The sequence below is a fragment of the Miniopterus schreibersii genome (assembly GCF_964146895.1).
Source record: "Miniopterus schreibersii genome assembly, chromosome: 9".
Classification (NCBI taxonomy): Eukaryota; Metazoa; Chordata; class Mammalia; order Chiroptera; family Miniopteridae; genus Miniopterus; species Miniopterus schreibersii.
Genome location: NC_138118.1, coordinates 9,692,282 through 9,711,484, shown reverse-complemented (window position 1 = coordinate 9,711,484; position 19,203 = coordinate 9,692,282). Strand labels below are relative to the sequence as shown.

The following is a 19,203-nucleotide window of genomic DNA, read 5'->3' as shown; positions in this document are numbered from 1 at the left end:
CTTTGGCAACCACGAGCCAGCAGCTATGTGCACGAACGAGGCTGGCTCATCACTTAGCATCATAGAGTGTTACCATTTTGTAACTGTAGATCAGACAGCACTGACCTAGCCTAACAAATGCCCAGAAATATGTGTAACAGACTCAGGCTTGGTTATCATGTTTCTTGATTCATAACCCAATGCACTTTTTATGATATCACATCTTTACAACTGTAGTTTAAACTCTCTCCATCAAACCATCACATAGTCCCCAAATGGAGGTCCATATTTTCGCTGTCCAGCATCGAGACACACCCTTCTCACTCACATAGTCATGAAAATGTCCCTGCAAGACGTAATGCAAAATAACATACTGAAAACTTACTCACCTTCCACCCCCTCCAAAGAGAAATAACTCAAAGAATGGTCAGGTTTTTTGGAGTCAGCAACAAGATCAGGGCGATAGCCTTTCTTCTAGTTCAAATGCACTTCCTCCTTGAACTTCCCCAATCTATGGACTCAATTTAACCACCACCAACACATCCCATATGCACTGCGGAAGTAAAGTAGCTACATTAAAATTTCACTGAGGGAAGGAGAGACTGAAAATGAAACTGGTCACACGTGCAGGAGGCAAATCAGACCCTGCTGGTCAGGAAGAGCAAGGACTCGGCCATTGCAGTGGCCAGAATTGCTTTACGCAACCAACCTGGCTGCCCCTGTTCTGTTCTCCAGAAGCACTCTCCTTGATGACTCTCCTCTGTGGTTACACCCAAGAGGAACTTCGGGAAAGATTCCCCTTTTGCATCTACTTCATGTAGGTACAGGTTTGCAGGCTTCACAATGGCCTTGGGAATCAAAGGCTCTTATTGCTCAGGTTGGGATTTCACAGACAAGACAATATTCCTTAAAATTCTGCTAGGCTTTCAGTAAATTCACATTCAGTCAAGTCACATTCAGAAAGAATAATTAAAACTAGAGATCTTGCCCAGCTAGGCTTGGCTCAGCGATTGAGCATTGACCTAAGACCCAGGAGGTCACAGTTTGATTCCCGGTCAGGACACATGCCCAGGTTGTTGGCTCAATCTCCAGTAGGGGGCGTGCAGGAGGCAGCTGATCAATGATGACTTTCTCATCATTGATGTTGCTCTCTCTCTCTCTCTCTCTCTCTCTCTCTCTCTCTCTCTCTCTCTCTCCTTTCCTCTCTCTGAAATCAATAAAGATATATTTAAAAAACAAACACAAAACTAGAAATCTTATAGGGTCACTTTCTTGTATCTAACCCTCCACCTATGGTTTCTGCATCTTAGTAAAGGACCCCCTTGTTCTGCTCATCTGCTCAGTCCTCAGCTTAATGGTCCCCATTTGGCTTGAAATAATACAAAACAGGGACGCACAGATAATGTGTTCCTGGCACCCAGTCTGCATCTCATTGGATGGTTCTCTTTGTTGGGGAGGGCATTCATGGCCCGAGATCTTGCCTTCAGAGGATACTGACAAGGATCCTCCCAAAGTTCAATTTTATTTTCCTCTAGGATTCTTACCTTCCTGTCTTGGTTGACACTGACTTTTCTTACTCTAGAAGGCTCAGAGATGAACTTCTGCCATTTGAGAAGGCATCTAGAAGCAGAAAGTGCTTGCTTTAGCAAAATATGCTCTTACCACACGTCTTACATGCCAAGTACCAATAAATGCATTTATCTTTCTTCAGGTCTTGACTGAAGACTGAAAAAATGGCCAACAAACTCTAACACCCAACATTTTTCTACTAAGTCCCCTAAAGCTCCAATCTTAGGAAGCCCATTGTCAGAGTCTTAAGACACAACAAGGCAATAATTTAACCAGATGCCATGCTATTGCATAGCAAGAATAGCCAATTCTCAGCTGGAGAATCCTCACTGTCCACAATCCTGCAATGACTTAGCCAATTCCACATTTTTTGTCCATTACTTGCCATACCTAACACCTTTATATCAGTCAGGACTCTTGTTATAAATGGCAGAAATCCAACTCAGATTGGCTTTAGCAAAAAAGGAACTAAGAATTCCAAGGTTCGACTGTATCTAGAAGTTCAAACTATGTACCTACATCTGGCCCTTTCTCTATCCCTGTGTTCCGGTTGGCTTCATTCTCAAAAATCTGTTTTTATATGATTTCAAAATGCCCATTGACATGCCAAGCCTACCTTATCAATACAACTTAAGAATTCAGAGAAAGAGAGACTACACATTCAACCTCATAGAGAAGGCATAAGGATGGTAGAAAGCAAAAGGACAGATTCCGTTGTACTCATTAATCGGAGGTAACTCAGCAAGCATGGTGGTACAAAGCATGGGCTCCAGAGCCCTGCTGCCTAGTTTGAATCCCAGCTCTGTAATATGTGAGCCAGTTGACTTGGTCAAGTTATTACCTGATCTCTTTACACATCACCTAAACATGGTGCAGTGGAGTATGGGCTTTGGAGTCACACAGAAGAGGGACTGACTTCCAGCTTTATTACTCACTAGCATAGTCACTTTGATATTTCTGAACTTCAATTTCATTATTGGTAAATTGGAGACAATAATATCTAACTCGCTGAGTGTTGTGAGGAGTCATTAAATTATATATGTGAAATTACTGACACAAGGCCTGACATTTCACAGATAATAAAAGATAATGTTATGAAATGTCCTGGTGGAAATATATATTCCAATATATAGAGGCCCCAGGCAATGAAGTAGCTAACTTGGGTTTAAAATCCATCAGAGCCCGGCCGGGCATGGCTCAGCCGTTGAGTGTCAACCTAGGATCTAGGAGATCGTGGTTCGATTCCTGGTCAGGGCACATGCCCGGGTTGCGGGCTCGATCCCCAGTCGGGGGCTCGCAGGAGATAGCCGATCGATGACCCTCTCATCATTGATGTTTCTCTCTCTGCCTCTCCCTTCCTCTCTCTAAAATCAATAAAGATGTATTTTTTAAAAAGAGAGAGAAAGAAATACACATATATATTTATAAATAAATAAATAAATAAATAAATGAAAAAATAAAATCCATCAGAACTGGGACCAGATCCTGGGTCCCCTAATGTCAATCCCATATTTGTTCTATACTACACAGCCCCTTCTGCCTTATCCATTTTTTTAAAAAGGTGAATGACATTTTTAAAAGATAAATGAAGCTACTGCTGCACAGAAATGAGAATCAATAGCATGGGTTTTTAGAGGGTTGAATTATTGTTTTAATAATGCCTTACCATAGGAGCAGGAGTGGAGGGAAAAGACCATGGGATTATTCGGAGGAGGGATTAGTAAAGTAGGCACAGTGGAAACCTAAGAGGAACATCATAGAAATATCTAGCATGGGTTCAGGGGACTTAATTAAAGGACTTAATTAAAATCTGGGAAAGTAAAAAATATTAAACACAGTCCATGAGAGAGGCATGAAACCATTCCAGAACAGAAGTAAAACTGAGAAATGCAGAAGGCAAGAAATATGGAGGGAGACTGGAGTGGAAACGTGGGCCGCCAGTGTTGAGACAAAGAGCTTGGAAATCGGAGACAGAAAGGGTCATTAACATGAATGATTACGTGGCATTGTGGAATAAAGAGCCTTTTTCCTGCTCTCAGTGAGACAGGAGGAAACTGAGCCAAAATTGTCTTTGCTGGAGAAAGTGTTATCACCAGGGGAAAGTTTTGTTCAGGTGAGATGGCGGAAGAAAAAAAAAATTTTAATATAATGAATTTTGTCCAGTTGCTTGATTTTCAATAAAAATTTCTATTATCAAGGTCTATAAAGACTTCCGTGCTGCCAACCATATCCAGTAGATACATAATCCTCATATTACTTGATCTCTCTCAACACAGTTGGCAGCTATCTCCTGTAGAAATGTTCTTCTTGTGGCTTCTGTGATTTCACCCTCTCAGGATTTTTGGCAGCTTCTCCCCTGCCAGCCTCCAAATGTTCTGATGCCCAGTGCCTCTATTCTCAATATTCTTGTCTTACTGAGCCATACTGTCTCTATAGGTGATCTCATATAGGTGCATGGATTGAATACTATTTTATATGCTGAGGACCTCCAAGTTTCATCTGCAGTCAGGACCTCTTTCTGAGCCTCTTTCTGAGATTTCTTTGTTCAATTGCCTCCTCAAAAACCCATTTGAAGATTGGTCATTTCAAACTCAAAATATCCAAAACAAAACTCTTGATTGCTAACCCAACCTCAGGACATTATTACTGCCATACTGCAAGGAGCCTAGGAACCACCTTTCATTTCTCTCTATTCCGTTTTCAAGCCCATAAGAAATGGGTCCCATTTTTAGATAGAGCCAAGAAGGAGAAATCTGAAAGACAACGTCCCATACCACAGTTAGCCTTAGTTGGGAAAGGATCACCCAAAAACCAGAGAAGGAAATTTGACACTAGGTAATGTGTGAAGTAGGAAAAAGAAATGCTGAACTCCTGGAGGGCCCAAAAGCCAAAGGAAAAGACCAGTGAGCAAGTCAACCAGACCTGAGAAGTAATATGCTGTGCCGGCCTCAACTTTGGCAAGCAAGGCTAGGCTGTCAAACACTGAGTCTCAAAGTCCTAACTCTCAACCTTTAGTCTTTCTTGATGAGTAATTCTGTCATTAGGAGGGAAGTTCATGGCTTAATAATAATAACAACAATAGTAACCTGTCAATAAATCAAGGGAACATACATGCCAGCATAGGATGAGATCAATGTGTCACATATTTTGGAAAAATGAAAGAATTTCTGGACAGTCCCACAAAGGTGAGAAATTATAAATTATATAATTTATTATATAATTATATAAACATTTCAATAATCAAGTTTAAATTGCTTTCCCAGGGCTAGGGTATATTGACATAATGGCAATCCAAATTCCATAATTTCAATTCCCAGATGTAAATAAAATTAATTGCATATGTTCGTTTTGGTTTTTTTTTCCAGCCTGGAGATGAAATCTATCCTAGAGATGAGAATGGCAAATGGTTATATCACAAGACAAATCTGTGTGCCACTTGGGAGGTAAGATCAAGTGGGCCTTTTATTCTTTTATTTTAAAAGACTACATTTTTAATATTGTGATCTGATTATTGCTCTTTGACTTATGAAGAGATGCAGCTTTTACTCTCCCATTCTAAACTCCAAAGGCTGGGGATATACCCTAATGAGCATGGTACCTCTTTCTTATGAATGTCCCCCTCGAGGTAACAGCTGAAGATCTGAAGGATGGAGTTGTTTTGAGGGGTGAGGAGGCCACTACTGGTTTTCGGGTGCCTGGGGCTCTCTACCTGAGAAACCAAATACTCACTCCTGACCTCACTGGAGATGACTAGATTTGGAGTCTGGTGTTTCCCTCTAAGGGTCTGCCCGACAGGGTAGCCAGTATCCCCAGGAGAAAAAATGCTCATAGCTCAAAATGACAAGGTATTGATTTCACAGGGAAACAACATATCTCAAGTACAAGTCCCAACATAAACAGAACAGAGGATCAAGAAATTTTAAATTAGCCAATGAATATATTAAAGGAGATAAGAAAAGATATTAGCAATGTGAAACAAGAAAACATTTTTTAAAAACAAGCACAGCAGTTGGGTATCGACCTAGGATCCAGGAGATCGAGGCTCGATTCCCGGTCAGGGCACATGCCCAGGTTGCGGGCTCGATCCCCAGTCAGGGGCTTGCAGGAGGCAGCCGATCAATAACTCTCATCATTGATGTTTCTCTCTCTCTTCCTCTCCCTTCCTCTCTGAAATCAATAAAGACATATTTTTAAAAATAAATAAATAAATAAATAAATAAATAAATAAATAAATTCAGTGATATCAATAAACACAGTGTATATAGATAGTTAAAACAATTCAATTAAAAGGCAGAGGCTTTCGGAATGGGCAAGAAGCAAAACCCCACTATATATTATATATGAGAAACCCATTTTAAATAAAAACATACAAACATGTTTAAAGTCAAAGGTTAAAAAAATATCAAGAGGATAGGAAATCATATACTAGGCCAACAGTAATCAAAAGAAAGCTCGAGTGGCTATCTTAATATCAACAAAGATTTCAGAGCAAAGGTATTAGCAGGGATAAAGAAGTTTGTTTTATAATAAAATCAATCCTAAACATCTATGCACCTAATAACAGGACTCCAAAAATACATGAAGCATAAATGAAGATGGAAACTTACCAAGAAGATATACAATTTGAAACACAAATGTACCCAATAAAATATCTTCAAAATATGTAAAGCAAAAATTATATAAAAACATATTTTAAAATAGAATACATGAAGACATTGATTATAGTGGGAGATTTCTGACATGTTCCTTAAACTACTGAGAAGCCAGGAAAAGTGAGGCCTAATTTTGTATATAATGTGTGTGTACACACCTACATATATGTATAAGAGAGACTGAGAAACAGAGACAGAGGAGAGAGATTTGCATCCCAAAACAGGAAAATATACGTTTTTACACATATCAGACTCTTCTGAAAATTGATTAGCTACCACACCATAAAGAAAGCCTCAACAAATTCCAAGAAATAAGATCATTATGGACATTACAAAGGAAAGATATGGTATACGACACTCCTCAAACTCAATCACACAATTCCTGCTTGTCACTCCCACTCTTTTCTTTCACAGAACACCCACTGACAGGCCCAGGGACTTCCCTTTTTAAAGAACTTATATTAATCCGATAAACAGTCATCCTTGCTTGTTTTGAGGCCTCTTTCTTGACTCATTGGTGTTTACCCTGCAGGCTTTGGAAGCTTGCAAAGATGCTGGCTTGGTGAAATCTCTTGGCGTCTCCAATTTTAACCGCAGGCAGCTGGAGCTAATACTGAACAAACCAGGACTCAAGTATAAGCCTGTCAGCAACCAGGTACAGATTGACGGGGGCGGGGGGAGACAAGGGATTCCGATCGGTACTTAACCGAAAGAGCCCTGGGCTGGGAGTCGGCAAGACTGTATCCCACGGCCGCCCACAGCGGCTCCGACCAGCCCCGGCAGGGAAGGGGGCGAGTACGCGCAGGCAGCTCCTGCTCGGAAGGGAGAGGCTCCAGCCTCCCGCAGCCACATCGGAGTCACAACTAAAACCCAGAACCACCATCCCTCAGAGCCTCCTGAGATCGGGCTGCACAGAAGCCCCACAGCCAGGGAGCTGGGGAAGCACCGAGACCGGTAGGAAGGGGGAGACGCAGGCGGATCGGGGCTGAATCTCGGAGACGCAGCCCCGGGCCCACCCCTGGTGCTGCGGTTGAAACCCGGGAGGGAATCTCAGCGGTGGGGGTTTCCCGGAGGAGGGAGGGGTCCCAGCCCACAGCAGGCCCCCAGCCCAGGGCTCCAGGGCCGGGAAGAGAAGTCCCCACAACTCCGGGCTGTGAAACCAGCGGGGACTGTCGCTGAGGGTCCCGGAGGCTGCGGGAGCCCCAGCAGCTCCTCTAAAGGGCCCGGCGCGGACTCACTCGGACGCTCCCTCTGAGCCCAGCGCCGGGAGCAGCCGGAAAGGACCCGGGACACTCGGGGGGGAACTAATCTGCCTGGAGTCGGGGCGAGAGGCAGAGGGGCGGCTTCCTCCCAGGCAGAAGGGCTGGCGGAGGCCGTGGCTCCTGTGGCGAGTCCTCCCCGCACACAGCCGGCAGGCGGGCGCCATGTTTGAGTCGCCAGCACGTGACTCGCACCTTTGGCCCCGCCCCGTGATTCCCGGAGGCCCCGCCCTCCCCACCTGCAGCTCATCCAGGCCATTCCCAGGGGCTTTTCTGTGCAAGTGGCCTCTCGAGCCTCATGCTTAGGACTTTCCTAAAATCTCTCAAACAAGCAGCAGCTGCCCCATACGGCTTGATAAGGGGCCCCAGGCCTGGCACTAGCGGCAGCTGCATTGGATCATAGCTGGGCCTCTCCTGGGCACCTCCAAGCCCAGCACAAGCAGCAGCCAACTACGGTTTGCTGTGTAGCTCATGCTGGGTGGCCCTGGGCAAGGCACTGGCACAGGCTGACTCTGCACCTCCAGGGAGGCCCCAGAGACAGTGCACCTGGTGCTCAGACTCAACCACGCTGGATTACAACCCTACCACATCCACGAGGGACACACTCAAGGGGCACACTTGGTGAACACCAAAGCCCCACTGAAGTAAATCCTGCTCCATAGGGGTGTCTCCAGCACAGCAGCTCTCTGGCTGTAGCTGCAGCTGGTCCTCACAGCCGATTGGCCTGGGGGTCAATTCCTCCCAGTGACGCCAACAGCAACCAAGGCTCAACTACAACAGGTCAGAGCACACAGCCCACACAGGGGAGCACCTAGAAGGCCCAGCTCAGGTGACTGGGGAGGCTGAGCCATTGGGCCCTACAGGACACGTACTACACAAAGCCACTCTACAAATTCCAGGACACATAGCAGCTCTACCTAATACATAGAAACAAAAACCTGGAAGCAGCCAGAATGTGGAGGCAAAGAAACATGTCACAAAGGAAAGAACAGAAGAAATCTCTAGAAGAGGAACTAAATGAAATAGATCCAAGCAAGCTAACAGATACAGAGTTCAGAATTTTGCTTACAAGGATGTTTAAGCAGACTATTAGGGAAATAACTGAGAAAATTGATAACATAATAAAGTACCAATTTGAAATGAAGGCTACATGAACTGAAATGAAGAATAATTTACAGAGAATCAACAGTAGAGTAGAGGATGCTGAGAATCAAATCAGCAATTTGGAACATGAGGAAACAAAAAACACCCAAACAGAAGAGCAAAAAGAAAAAGAATCCAGAAATATGAAGATAGTATAAGGAGCCTCTGGGACAACTTCAAGAGGCCCAACATTTGTATTATTGGGGTGCCAGAGGAGAGGAAAGAGAGCGAGAAATTGAAAACCTATTTGAAAAAATAATTACAGAAAACTTCCCCTACCTGGGGAAAGAAATAGACTTACAAGTCCCAACAAGAGGAACCCAAAGAGGCCCACACCAAGACACATCATCATTAAAATGCCAAAGGTTAAAGACAAAGAGAGAATCTTAAAAGCAGCAAGAGAAAAGCAATTAGATACCTACAAGGGAGCCCCCATACGAATGTCAGCTGATGTCTCAACAGAAACCTTGCAGGCTAGAAGGGAGTGGCAAGAAATATTCAAAGTGATGAAAAACATGGAACTACAACCAAGATTGCTCTACCCAGCAAAGCTATCATTTAGAATTGAAGGTCAGATAAAGAGCTTCACAGATAAGAAAAAGCTAAAGGAGTTCATCACCACCAGACCAGCACTACAGGAAAAGCTGAAGGGTCTTCTTTAAGAAGAAGCTAATGAACAAAAGAATCTGACAAACTAAATAAATCCAGAGACATTGATGCACGCAACAGATGATCCTATTTCAGAGGAAAGAGGGAAGGGGGGTGGAGGGTGGGAAGAGATTAACCAAAGAAGTTATATGCATATATGCATAGCCCATGGACACAGTCAATAAAGAGGTGAAGGCCTGGGAAGGGGTTGGAACGAAGTGGAGGGGGTCAATTGGGGGGGAAAAATGGGACACCTGTAATACTTTCAACAATAAAGATTTTAAAAAAAGAAAAGAAAAGAAATGACAAAGAAATACACCAAAATGTTAGGTTTATTTCTGGATTTCTCTTTAAAGGTTTTGTGCTTTCTAGATTTTATATAATAAGCATGGATTACTTAATTGTCTAAAAACAACAGCCATGTTAATAGAGTAAAGATACTCATATCCAAGCTGTTACATGTGTGATTAATTCTCCACGTAGCCAGGCTTCTCTTGATCCCAACTGAACAAATTCATTCATAAGCACAAAATCTGTAAGAGTCACTGGCATCCAAAATTAAAAGTACTCTATGTAGAGATAATTCTGCTTCTAAGGTCTCTGAACTCTATTTTGCCTTATTCTTTTTGATAGTGAAGATTCTTTTCAAGAGAAAAAAAAGTCATGGTTTTTCCAGGGTCTATTGGGGGGGGGGGGGGGAATGAGAGACCTGTAATACTCTCAACAATAAAGATAAATTAAAAAAAAAAAGTTCCAGAACCGTGATGGCATCAAGGACCTATGACATTAGAAACCTTCACCACTCTCTACCTTAAACAGAGCTTCCAGTCCCAGCCTCCCAGAGCATCATTCCCTGGCCTGACATTCAATTAAGAAATTTATACTTCGTCTCTAAGCAGGGGAGTGATGTAATAAATCATGTGTTTTGGAAAGATTAGTCTACCAGTAATAACCAAGACTGACAACGATGAAGGGACTGAAAGTGGAGAGTGATGTTGGGAGTGGGAGAGGGGAGAGGAAAGAAACGCTGTGTGCACTATGGTTCCTAACTCGTTTTAGTCTCGTGCTGCTCTTTAGAATTGTTTAAGAAATGCTCCAAAGTGGGGGGAGACACCCACAAGTGGAAGAAAGGGAGCAAGGTTGTGATGGAGTGGGAAGAGAATAGGGGAAACTGGTATTTTTTTAAAGGTATAGAAAAATGGAAAAAGGAAAGAAGACCCACCGCTAAAAGAAGCCAGTTCACTTTCCCACAGCATTTCCTTGTGCCTTCTAGAAATACAACTTGTTAAATATTCAGTATCCCAGATGGTGAAAATAACAATTAAATACTTAAAATATTTTAATTAAACCTTTGTTGACCTTAATTAAAAAGAAAAAAACTTTACTAGGGGCTATAAACACACAATTCAATAGGCAGATGATGTACTGTGGAATTGTATACCTGAAACCTGTATAATTTTATTAAACAGTGTCATCCCAGTAAATTCAATATAAGAAAAGAAAGAAAAGAAAAGTGTAGGTCAAAACTACCAGTGTTTAAGAAGAAACTTTCAAACAATTTTGTTGACACTAATATTTTCAGGGCAAGACTCTTGTCATTAAGATACTGAAAAGGAAAGTAGGCTTACATTTGGTGGTGTAAAGAACTCTCGTCCAAGAAGACAAAATTCATCTTTAAATTTAGTTGTATACATGCTCTCCCTCCCATGAAAATACTCTTAGATGTTTGATAGCTAGACAGAGGGCTTCTGTAAAATGTCGCTTTGACTTCCTACGACTAAAATCTGAACATTGACACTGTAAGTTTGTTATGGAAATTGTATTTTCTAGAATGTTTACTATAAGTAATTGAGTCTCTTCACTTCAAGTTTTAAACTACGATAGATACACAAAGCTGAATTTGTTTCCCAATTATTTTAGAATTAACCCACAGATGGTGCCCTCACTAACTTTGTTGTAATTAATCTCACCAATATATAACCAATATAAGTATCCTTGTTAGGAAAAATATTTAGGATTCAGCTCATTATCCAAAATACTTTTAAATAAATTTTATTTAAGAATTTTTAAATAACTTTTTACAATTGCATTCCTCTACGAGGCCTTAATTTTGTGCTCTGCCCTCCAATGCAACCACACAGGTGGAGTGCCATCCATATTTCATCCAGACAAAACTCCTGAAGTTTTGCCAAAAACACGACATTGTCATTGTGGCGTACAGCCCTTTGGGGACCTCTAGGAATCCAACCTGGTAAGTAATGCTGGAAGCCCCTTCAGGAAGTAGAGTATAAGGCTAGTGTGAATCATTTTATTGAAATGACCCTATTCAGCTATGGGATCTTTAAAAAGTTACTTAACCCCCTCAGGTCATTCTCCATATATCCAAATAGAGCTAATCACACCTTCCTCACTTAGATGTCGTGAGCATTGGTTATAGAATGTGTATGAAATTACTTACCAGTGCCTAAGACACAGAAATGCTACATAAATGTTACTTTGGGTATTATTTGACAGAGTGTTTATGGCCATATTCTGAAATTTGGGAATTTTTTTATCTCTATATTCAATGGTGACAGTTCTACTGTGATGTGGTCCACAGACCATAGCAGACATTTTTCTACTCTAAGATGATTCCAAGAGTTGTACCTCTGTTTATTGCACTTCAGTCTTTCTACCTTCTCACATATGCCTACTTTCAACCCAGTTCTCTCTGTAACACACACCAAATATATATGTGTGTGTGTGTGTGTGTGTGTGTGTGTGTGTGTGTGTGTGTGTGTATACACACACATTATTTACTTTCTGAAAAAGGCAGCTCTATAAATTTGCCTCTCTTGGTCTTCCCACACTAAGAGCAGCTCTTAATTGAAGACTCTGCAGTCAGAGAAATGGGTTACAGGTGACCTGGAATGTCCTGGTAGGTTACCAGGTGAATGGGGAGACAGAGGAGGGCTGATTCACCATTGGTTCTCACTGATCAAGCTAAAGACAGTGCATGTTTTTCTTTTTTTTAAGGGTGAATGTATCTCTCCCACCTTTGTTAAAGGATGAGCTTCTAAACTCATTGGGGAAAAAGTACAAGAAGTCGGCAGCTCAAGTTGCTTTGCGTTTCAACATCCAGCGCGGGTTGGTTGTCATTCCTAAAAGCTTTAACCCTGAAAGGATCAAAGAAAACTTTCAGGTAAGAGAACGGCTTCTGAAAATGTAAAAAGTACGGTTATTTTTTTATTTAGAGAATTTCTATTTAGATTCATAAGAAACTTGTAATGCCTTCATGTTTTATTTTATATCAGCTCCCTGACCCACTCTGCCCATATCTGGATTTAATTTTAGCTGAATTTGAGACAGTTCCTAGTACTTTGGGGATTGCCTGGCTGCTTGTCCGTTACAGGAATACTTCTGTAATATTGGGATGCTGTTCCAGACCATACATGTATTGCAATAAAGCAAGTCACACAAATATTTTGCTTCCTCAGTGCATATAAAATTTATGTTCTCACTACACCGTAGTCTATCAAGTGTGCAATAGCCTTCAGCGAGTCGTAATCTTTTTGCTCGTGGAGGGCCTTGCCTCACTGTTGATGGGCTGCTGGTAGTTGCTGAAGGTTGGGGTGGTTGTGGCGATTTCTTAAAATAAGACAACAATGCTGTTTGCCATGTTGATTGACTCTACCTTTCATAAACAATTTCTCTGTTACATGTGATGCTGTTTGATACCATTTACCCACCAAACTTCTTTCAAAATTGGAGTTAATCCAACAATATTGACAGCATCTTTACCAGAAGGAGGTTTCATCTCAAGAAACCACTTTCTTTCCTCATCCATGAAAAACAACAACTCCTCATTCATTGAAGTTTTATCATGAGGTTACAGCAATTCAGTCACATCTTCAGGGTCCACGTTTGATTCCGGTTCTCTTGCTGTTTCCACCACATTTGTGATTATTTCCTCCACCGGAGCCTTGAATCCCTGAAAGTTATCCATGAGGGTTCGAATCAGCTTCTTCCAAACGCCTGTTAATGTTGATATTTTGACCTCTGCCCATTAATAGCGAATGTTCTTAAAGGCATCTGGGATGGTGAGGCCTTTCCAGCAGATTTTCAATTTACTTTGCCAGATCAGAGGAATCCCTATCTAAGGCAGCCATAGCCTTATGAAGTACATTTCTTAAATAAGAAGACCCGAAAGTCAGAATTACTCCCGGATCCATAAGCTGCAGGATGGGTATGGTGTCAGCAGGCGTAAAAGCATGAAGCTCGTTGTATGTCTCCATCAGAGCTCTTGAGTGACCAGGTGCCTTGGTCAATGAGCAGAAATGTTTTGAAAGAGGCGTTTTTTCTTCTGAGCAGTAGGTGTCAACAGTAGGCTCAAAACACTCAGCAAATCATGTTGTAAACAAATGTGCTGTCATCCCAGCTTTGTTGTCCCAGAGTAGATTTAGCATAATTCTTAAAGCTCTCTTTTTTTCAGAATAGTAAATAAGCATTGGCTTCAGCTTAAATCACCGGCTGCATTAACCCCTAGGAAGAGAGTCTTCCCTATTCCTGGGCTGGAGTCGAGGTCATGTGATGAACATGACAAACATGACTTTTCTTGTTTTGTTCTGTTTTTTTATTTATTATACAATCTCATAAGCTCCATTACTTGGATCCTAAGTAATCAAAGAAAGGGTTCCCTGAAAATAAAAAAGTACTGGGGAGCAATCTGTTGTGGAATAATTAAGTAAATTGTTGTTACATTTATACTATGGATGCTGAGGTTAATAATAGATAGTCAGTCTATGTATTTTAACACAAAAGATCACCAAGACGTATTCTGTGAATGAAAGGAAGCTGCAGAATAATAAAGATGTAATACAATTATTTCATGTTACTCTTACTGTGTGTTGAATGTTTGGAAAGAATATCCGGGAAGAAAAACAGGACTGCATGGTGGGTAACCACTTTCACTATTTATTCCAAGTGTATCCATGCACTTCTGTAGTGACTCCTTGCTTTACGAAAGACATACACTTATGAATGACTTATGTAATTAAAGATCGCAAATGGTTAAATATGCTAAAATAAAATGTAAGGGATAGAAAGATAAAAAATAAAATAAGAGAAAATAAATTATAAACAGATTGACCAAGTGTTAAAAATATAAATAAGCTAAAATAAAGTATAAAAATGTTAATAAAGGACAATTATAAAACCAGAGTATAAAATGCACAAGCTAAGAAAAAAATAAAACAATGAAAATATAGTAAGAATTAAAAGGTATGAAAAGAGACATTAAAAATGATGAGAGAAGTGATTAAGAGGAAAAACCAAAGCAAAGTAAAAGTTTTTTGAAAGTACAGAGGCAAATTTACAGACAAGGGGATATTTTTTAAGTGTAGGAAAGGCTCCAGCACAGAATCAAAAGTTCAGCATCTTCTCCAGAAATAACAGGAATTCTTCATTCTTGGAATTTCGGATGTCCTGAACATAACGTTGTTTCTCAGAATTTGGAATGTCCCCAGCAGAATTGTCTTAAGACAAGGCACAGGCGAGAATTCCTGCTCCACTTGGGTTAGGGGGACCCCCCAGGCCTTGTCCAACTCCTCTTAGACATTTGCAGAGATGTTCTTAAATCTTTGAAGGTTTCCAACTGCTGGCTTCTCTCCCAGACCCCAAGCTTGACCCATTTTCTATCATCATAAATGTCTTTTATTTCTGTTATTTCAGATCTTTGACTTTTCTCTCACTGAAGAAGAAATGAAGAGCATTGAAGCCTTAAATAAAAATGCCCGCCTCGTGGAGCTGCTCATGTGAGTTCTGGGGGATCATGAGTCAGGCCCTACCCAGGGGCGTTGGATTGTCAAGGTCAGAGAGCTCTTGTGAACCCGGACCTATGTCCACAGAAGCACAAGGCTAAAGGCCACTGGGCAGCCTATTCTGAGTATTAAATAGGTCTGGGGAAACCACATTCATTCTAGGAACTCCCTGCAAATCTACATTTTTATTTAAAAGAAGATTTCTGGCATTTATATGCCATCCCGTGACTGGTTAAGGCATAGCAGGCTAAAGACCTTGAGGAGAATTTAGTCAGAGTGTACACACAATACAATACAAATTAATACAATAGGGGCACAATTATTCCAACACATATGGATTTCTTCCTAAAAAATCAAAATGATGCACAAATTAGAGCAAAATTATCAACAAAAATCAATTCCTGGGATAGAGACGTAAGAGTGTAGTAGAAAGAGCACCAAGTTGGGAGCCAAGAAACTAGTTTTATTTTATTTTGTTCCATTTTATTTATTTTATTCAATTTATTGTTGACACTATTACAGATGTCCCCCCACTTCCTCCCCCCTTTACCCACTGCACACAGCCCCCACCCCACCCACCCCTCTGGCCATCACCACACTGTTGTCTGAGTCCGTGGCTCTGCATATATGTTCGCTGGCTAATCCCTTCACCTAAAGAAACTAGTTTTAGACGAACACTTGTCTATAGGATTTGAAGTTTCTAGCTGCACCATTCCAGCTCCATCCACCCACAAGCAAAATTCCTTACATTCCTTAAATGTGGTCAGATTCAGCTAATTAGTGAGGCAGCCCTTTATTCCCTAAATACTACAGGTCCTTTAAAATAAAAAGAAAACACACACACATACGTTGTGTATACACACACACACAATTTTTTCTTCTTAATCGCTTTATCAATATTCCCAGTTCTTCAGATCACCTGACTGTCCCCTGTTGTCAACCCTCTCTTTAAGAGCATTGACCGAAGCTCATTAAAACGGTTCGTATAGTTTGGGCACTTTGGGCCCCCCTTTAGTTCTAGAGTCAGAAACTGCTCTGATTGTGTTAATATCAAATTTCCGAATCCATTTCTGAATGAATGAAACAAATTCCTAATGTGAATTTTCCAGGAGGATAATTATCGACGTAGCCTCAGGAATTAAAGAGTAAACACAAACTTGGAACTAAGAAACACATCACTTGGTTAATGGGTCTTGAAGATAAATGATTTCTATTGACTAAACATCATCAAATGAAGAAGGGATAGTACGATATAGTCAATCCACCAATGTGCCGATTTTTTTTTACAGTTAGTTGGTAACATTATTTGGTTTGACATTTGACATATTTAATACCTAATTCTAGAAATACTGAGAAAATAACTCATTGTACCAGGAATAGAAAAATCAGCAAGGAGAAACAAAAATTAGGTCCCGTGGGTCAAAATGATGTATTATTTAGGCACGCTGGGCCATGATTCTTGGGCGGTTTTTGTTAGTTCGTTTGTTTGTTTGTTTGCTTGTTAATCTTCACCAGAGGATATTTTTTCCATTGCTTTTCAGAGAGAGTGGGAGGGAGGGGGAGAGAGAGAAATAAACAGCAGTACGTAAGTGCCCTTGACCTGGAATCAAACCCGAGACCCCTGGGTGCTCAGGCCAACACTCTAACCACTGAGCCACACTGGCCAGGGCAGATTCTTTTTTGTTTTCCATCCACTTAATCCTTGACTGAATTTCACAGTCTTTTTTTTTTTTTTTAATTTAATTTACATTTTAATTTAAAGCGTATAGGACTTGTCAAGAACTTAGTCTATAGTATTTGTAGAGAACTGAGTCTTAGATGTGCCCATCACACACACACACACACACACACACACACACCCCAGTCCTTTTAAAGACCGTTTCCCCATTGCATTTAACAGATAGGGCCATCATCATCATTGTCACCATTACAGCAGAAACCTCCTTTGCTGGTCACCACCTTCTAGGCCTCCAACTATCAACTCTCAGGAGGCCTAGTGCGAAAGGCAAGGAGCAGCTAGGCAGAGGGGAGGGTGGCCTGACTGGTGACAGAGCTGTGGAGAGGAGAGGTGCCTGTGTGGGGCACGGGCGTGGGAGGCCCCCTGCGGCAGGACAGCGGAGGGAGGAAGGAGTTGGAAGGGGGCCGCTTCACTCACCCCTGTGTTTTTGTTCTGAGCAAAGTGTTGGTATAGAGGCAGCCGGCCCCCTCCCCAGCCCCCCAGACACACACACTCAAGCCCAGGTGCCCTCCAGGGCTCCAGTAAAGGCGCTGGCTTGATGAAAACCGGCAGGAGGGCGGGTAAGGAACAGAAGGAACGATTAGGAGAGAGAGGGAGCGGCCAGTGGAACTGTCCAAGGATGCCAGGAACTCACAGCTGTGCGACTCTGCACTGAGATGTTCCCCTTGGGGACTTGTCTTGGCAGGTGGAGAGATCACCCCGAGTACCCATTCAATGAGGAGTACTGACGCCAGAGAGCTCCTGCGCTGACATGTCCCTCCTGTGTGTCCCTCCTGCGCTGACATGTCCCTCCTGTGTGTCCCTCCTGCGCTGACATGTCCCTCCTGTGTGTGCTGGACCTTTGGCTGGGTGCTTCCCCCAGATGGTGACAGGCTTAACTGCTGGATAATACAAGACACTTTGACTTAGCCGTGTTGAAGAAAAAAATGTTTCAATCTATTGAAATAATAGCTGGAACCAATTAAGTGGTGGGCAAAGCCATAATGATTTGGTGGTGGTCTGTTTCCACGCAATGTGAGTCTGATCGGTCTTTACGCAGCGTTAGGGATGGGTGGCTGCTAGTTCTCTCTTACAGGTTTCAAAGGCCTGAGCTGCAACATGACTAGTGAGCCACACTTACTGTCTGTCACTCATCGCTCCCTGCGCAATACAGCCACCACTGTGACAGCTTGAGGCTGCCAACATGCACAAGTAAAACCTTGAATTGTAACATGGTCCAAAGGTAGCTATTTGAAAAGAAGGCATTTGAAAAGGAGGCTCTCCGAAATATATTGGAAAAAGAAGCTTTATAAAATTATTATACTTAAGACTTTGAAAGTGTTATTGGGATAATTATGTACACTTCAACACTGCAAGTTCCAAAGATCACTGCTAATTTTACTATACGTACTTTTTTTTAAGTGAATAGGAAGATTATTATAATTCTGCAATAGAAATATTCCTATTTTCAACTCACCTAAAGCAATATATTTTATTCATTCACATTAGGTCGCTTTCACAGGGCAAGAGAGGTCTTTAACAATTATGTTTTGTCCAAACCAATTGCTTACATATAATCTTCAATGACCTGAAAATACACACTTCTGAGAAATTATTGCTTTAAAAAAATTTCGATCTTTTCATTATTGCCACTAACTTCAATATTAATACCTATAATGGTGTCCCCTGGAAAAAAAATTTTTCACAAAAATTAATAAACGATGATGATTTGCTCTACCACATCGATCTCCATTCTGTTGTGGGGATGGGGGGCTGGTCATCTGAGTGCCATTCAGCTGAAAAATCTTTGATCAAGTTCCTATTGCACATTTAGCACTGGGAAGAGGGAAGAAAAAGAAAGACAGAAATGAAAACGGAAGAACAGAAACCTGAGACCTGATCTCTGTCAAATCCCTTCCAAGTATTTTGAGGGGACTGGGGTGGAAGAGGGACCACACCTGTCAAACTATTTTTTTTAATTCATTTTTAGAGAAAGAGAGAAAAGGAGAGGGAGAGAGAGAAGTAAAAACATCAAAGTGGGGGCAAAATATCCATCAGCTGCCTCCTGCAGGCCCCCCACTGGGGATCAAGCCCAAAACCTGAGCTTGTGCCCTGACTGGGAATCGGACCTCGATCTCCTGGATCCTAGGTCAATGCTCCACCTCTGAGCCACACCAGCCGGGCTGCTCATATATTTTAACTGCTGCTACTTGATAATGCCATATTGAACATGTTCATATTGATATTTCTATACGACTATTCTGTAGTTTTCTTCATGTACACACTTTAATTATTTTCTATTATCAAATTGCGCTTGTTCCTTTATTAAAAAGAGAGAACAAGATTTTCTTTCACTCTCTCCATTCTAGTACAAATTAAATTTAAATGATTTGTTCCTTAAGGTGTTGGTGCAATTTACCTGAGAATTTCATCTCTGT

General features: G+C 41.6%; 1 protein-coding gene across 1 annotated transcript in view; it reads left to right on the top strand.

Moving 5' to 3' along the window:
• Nucleotides 1-18,449, top strand: part of AKR1D1 (aldo-keto reductase family 1 member D1) — a 36,990-nt gene extending 18,541 nt beyond the window's left edge. The window contains exons 4-9 of the mRNA XM_081147371.1: nucleotides 4,914-4,991; nucleotides 6,733-6,855; nucleotides 11,392-11,501; nucleotides 12,266-12,431; nucleotides 14,960-15,042; nucleotides 17,472-18,449. Of these exons, the coding sequence (XP_081003497.1) occupies nucleotides 4,914-4,991; nucleotides 6,733-6,855; nucleotides 11,392-11,501; nucleotides 12,266-12,431; nucleotides 14,960-15,042; nucleotides 17,472-17,514 (603 nt within the window). The 3' untranslated portion in view covers nucleotides 17,515-18,449. The remainder of the gene's footprint in view (nucleotides 1-4,913; nucleotides 4,992-6,732; nucleotides 6,856-11,391; nucleotides 11,502-12,265; nucleotides 12,432-14,959; nucleotides 15,043-17,471) is intronic.
• The last annotated feature ends 754 nt before the right edge of the window (nucleotides 18,450-19,203 follow it).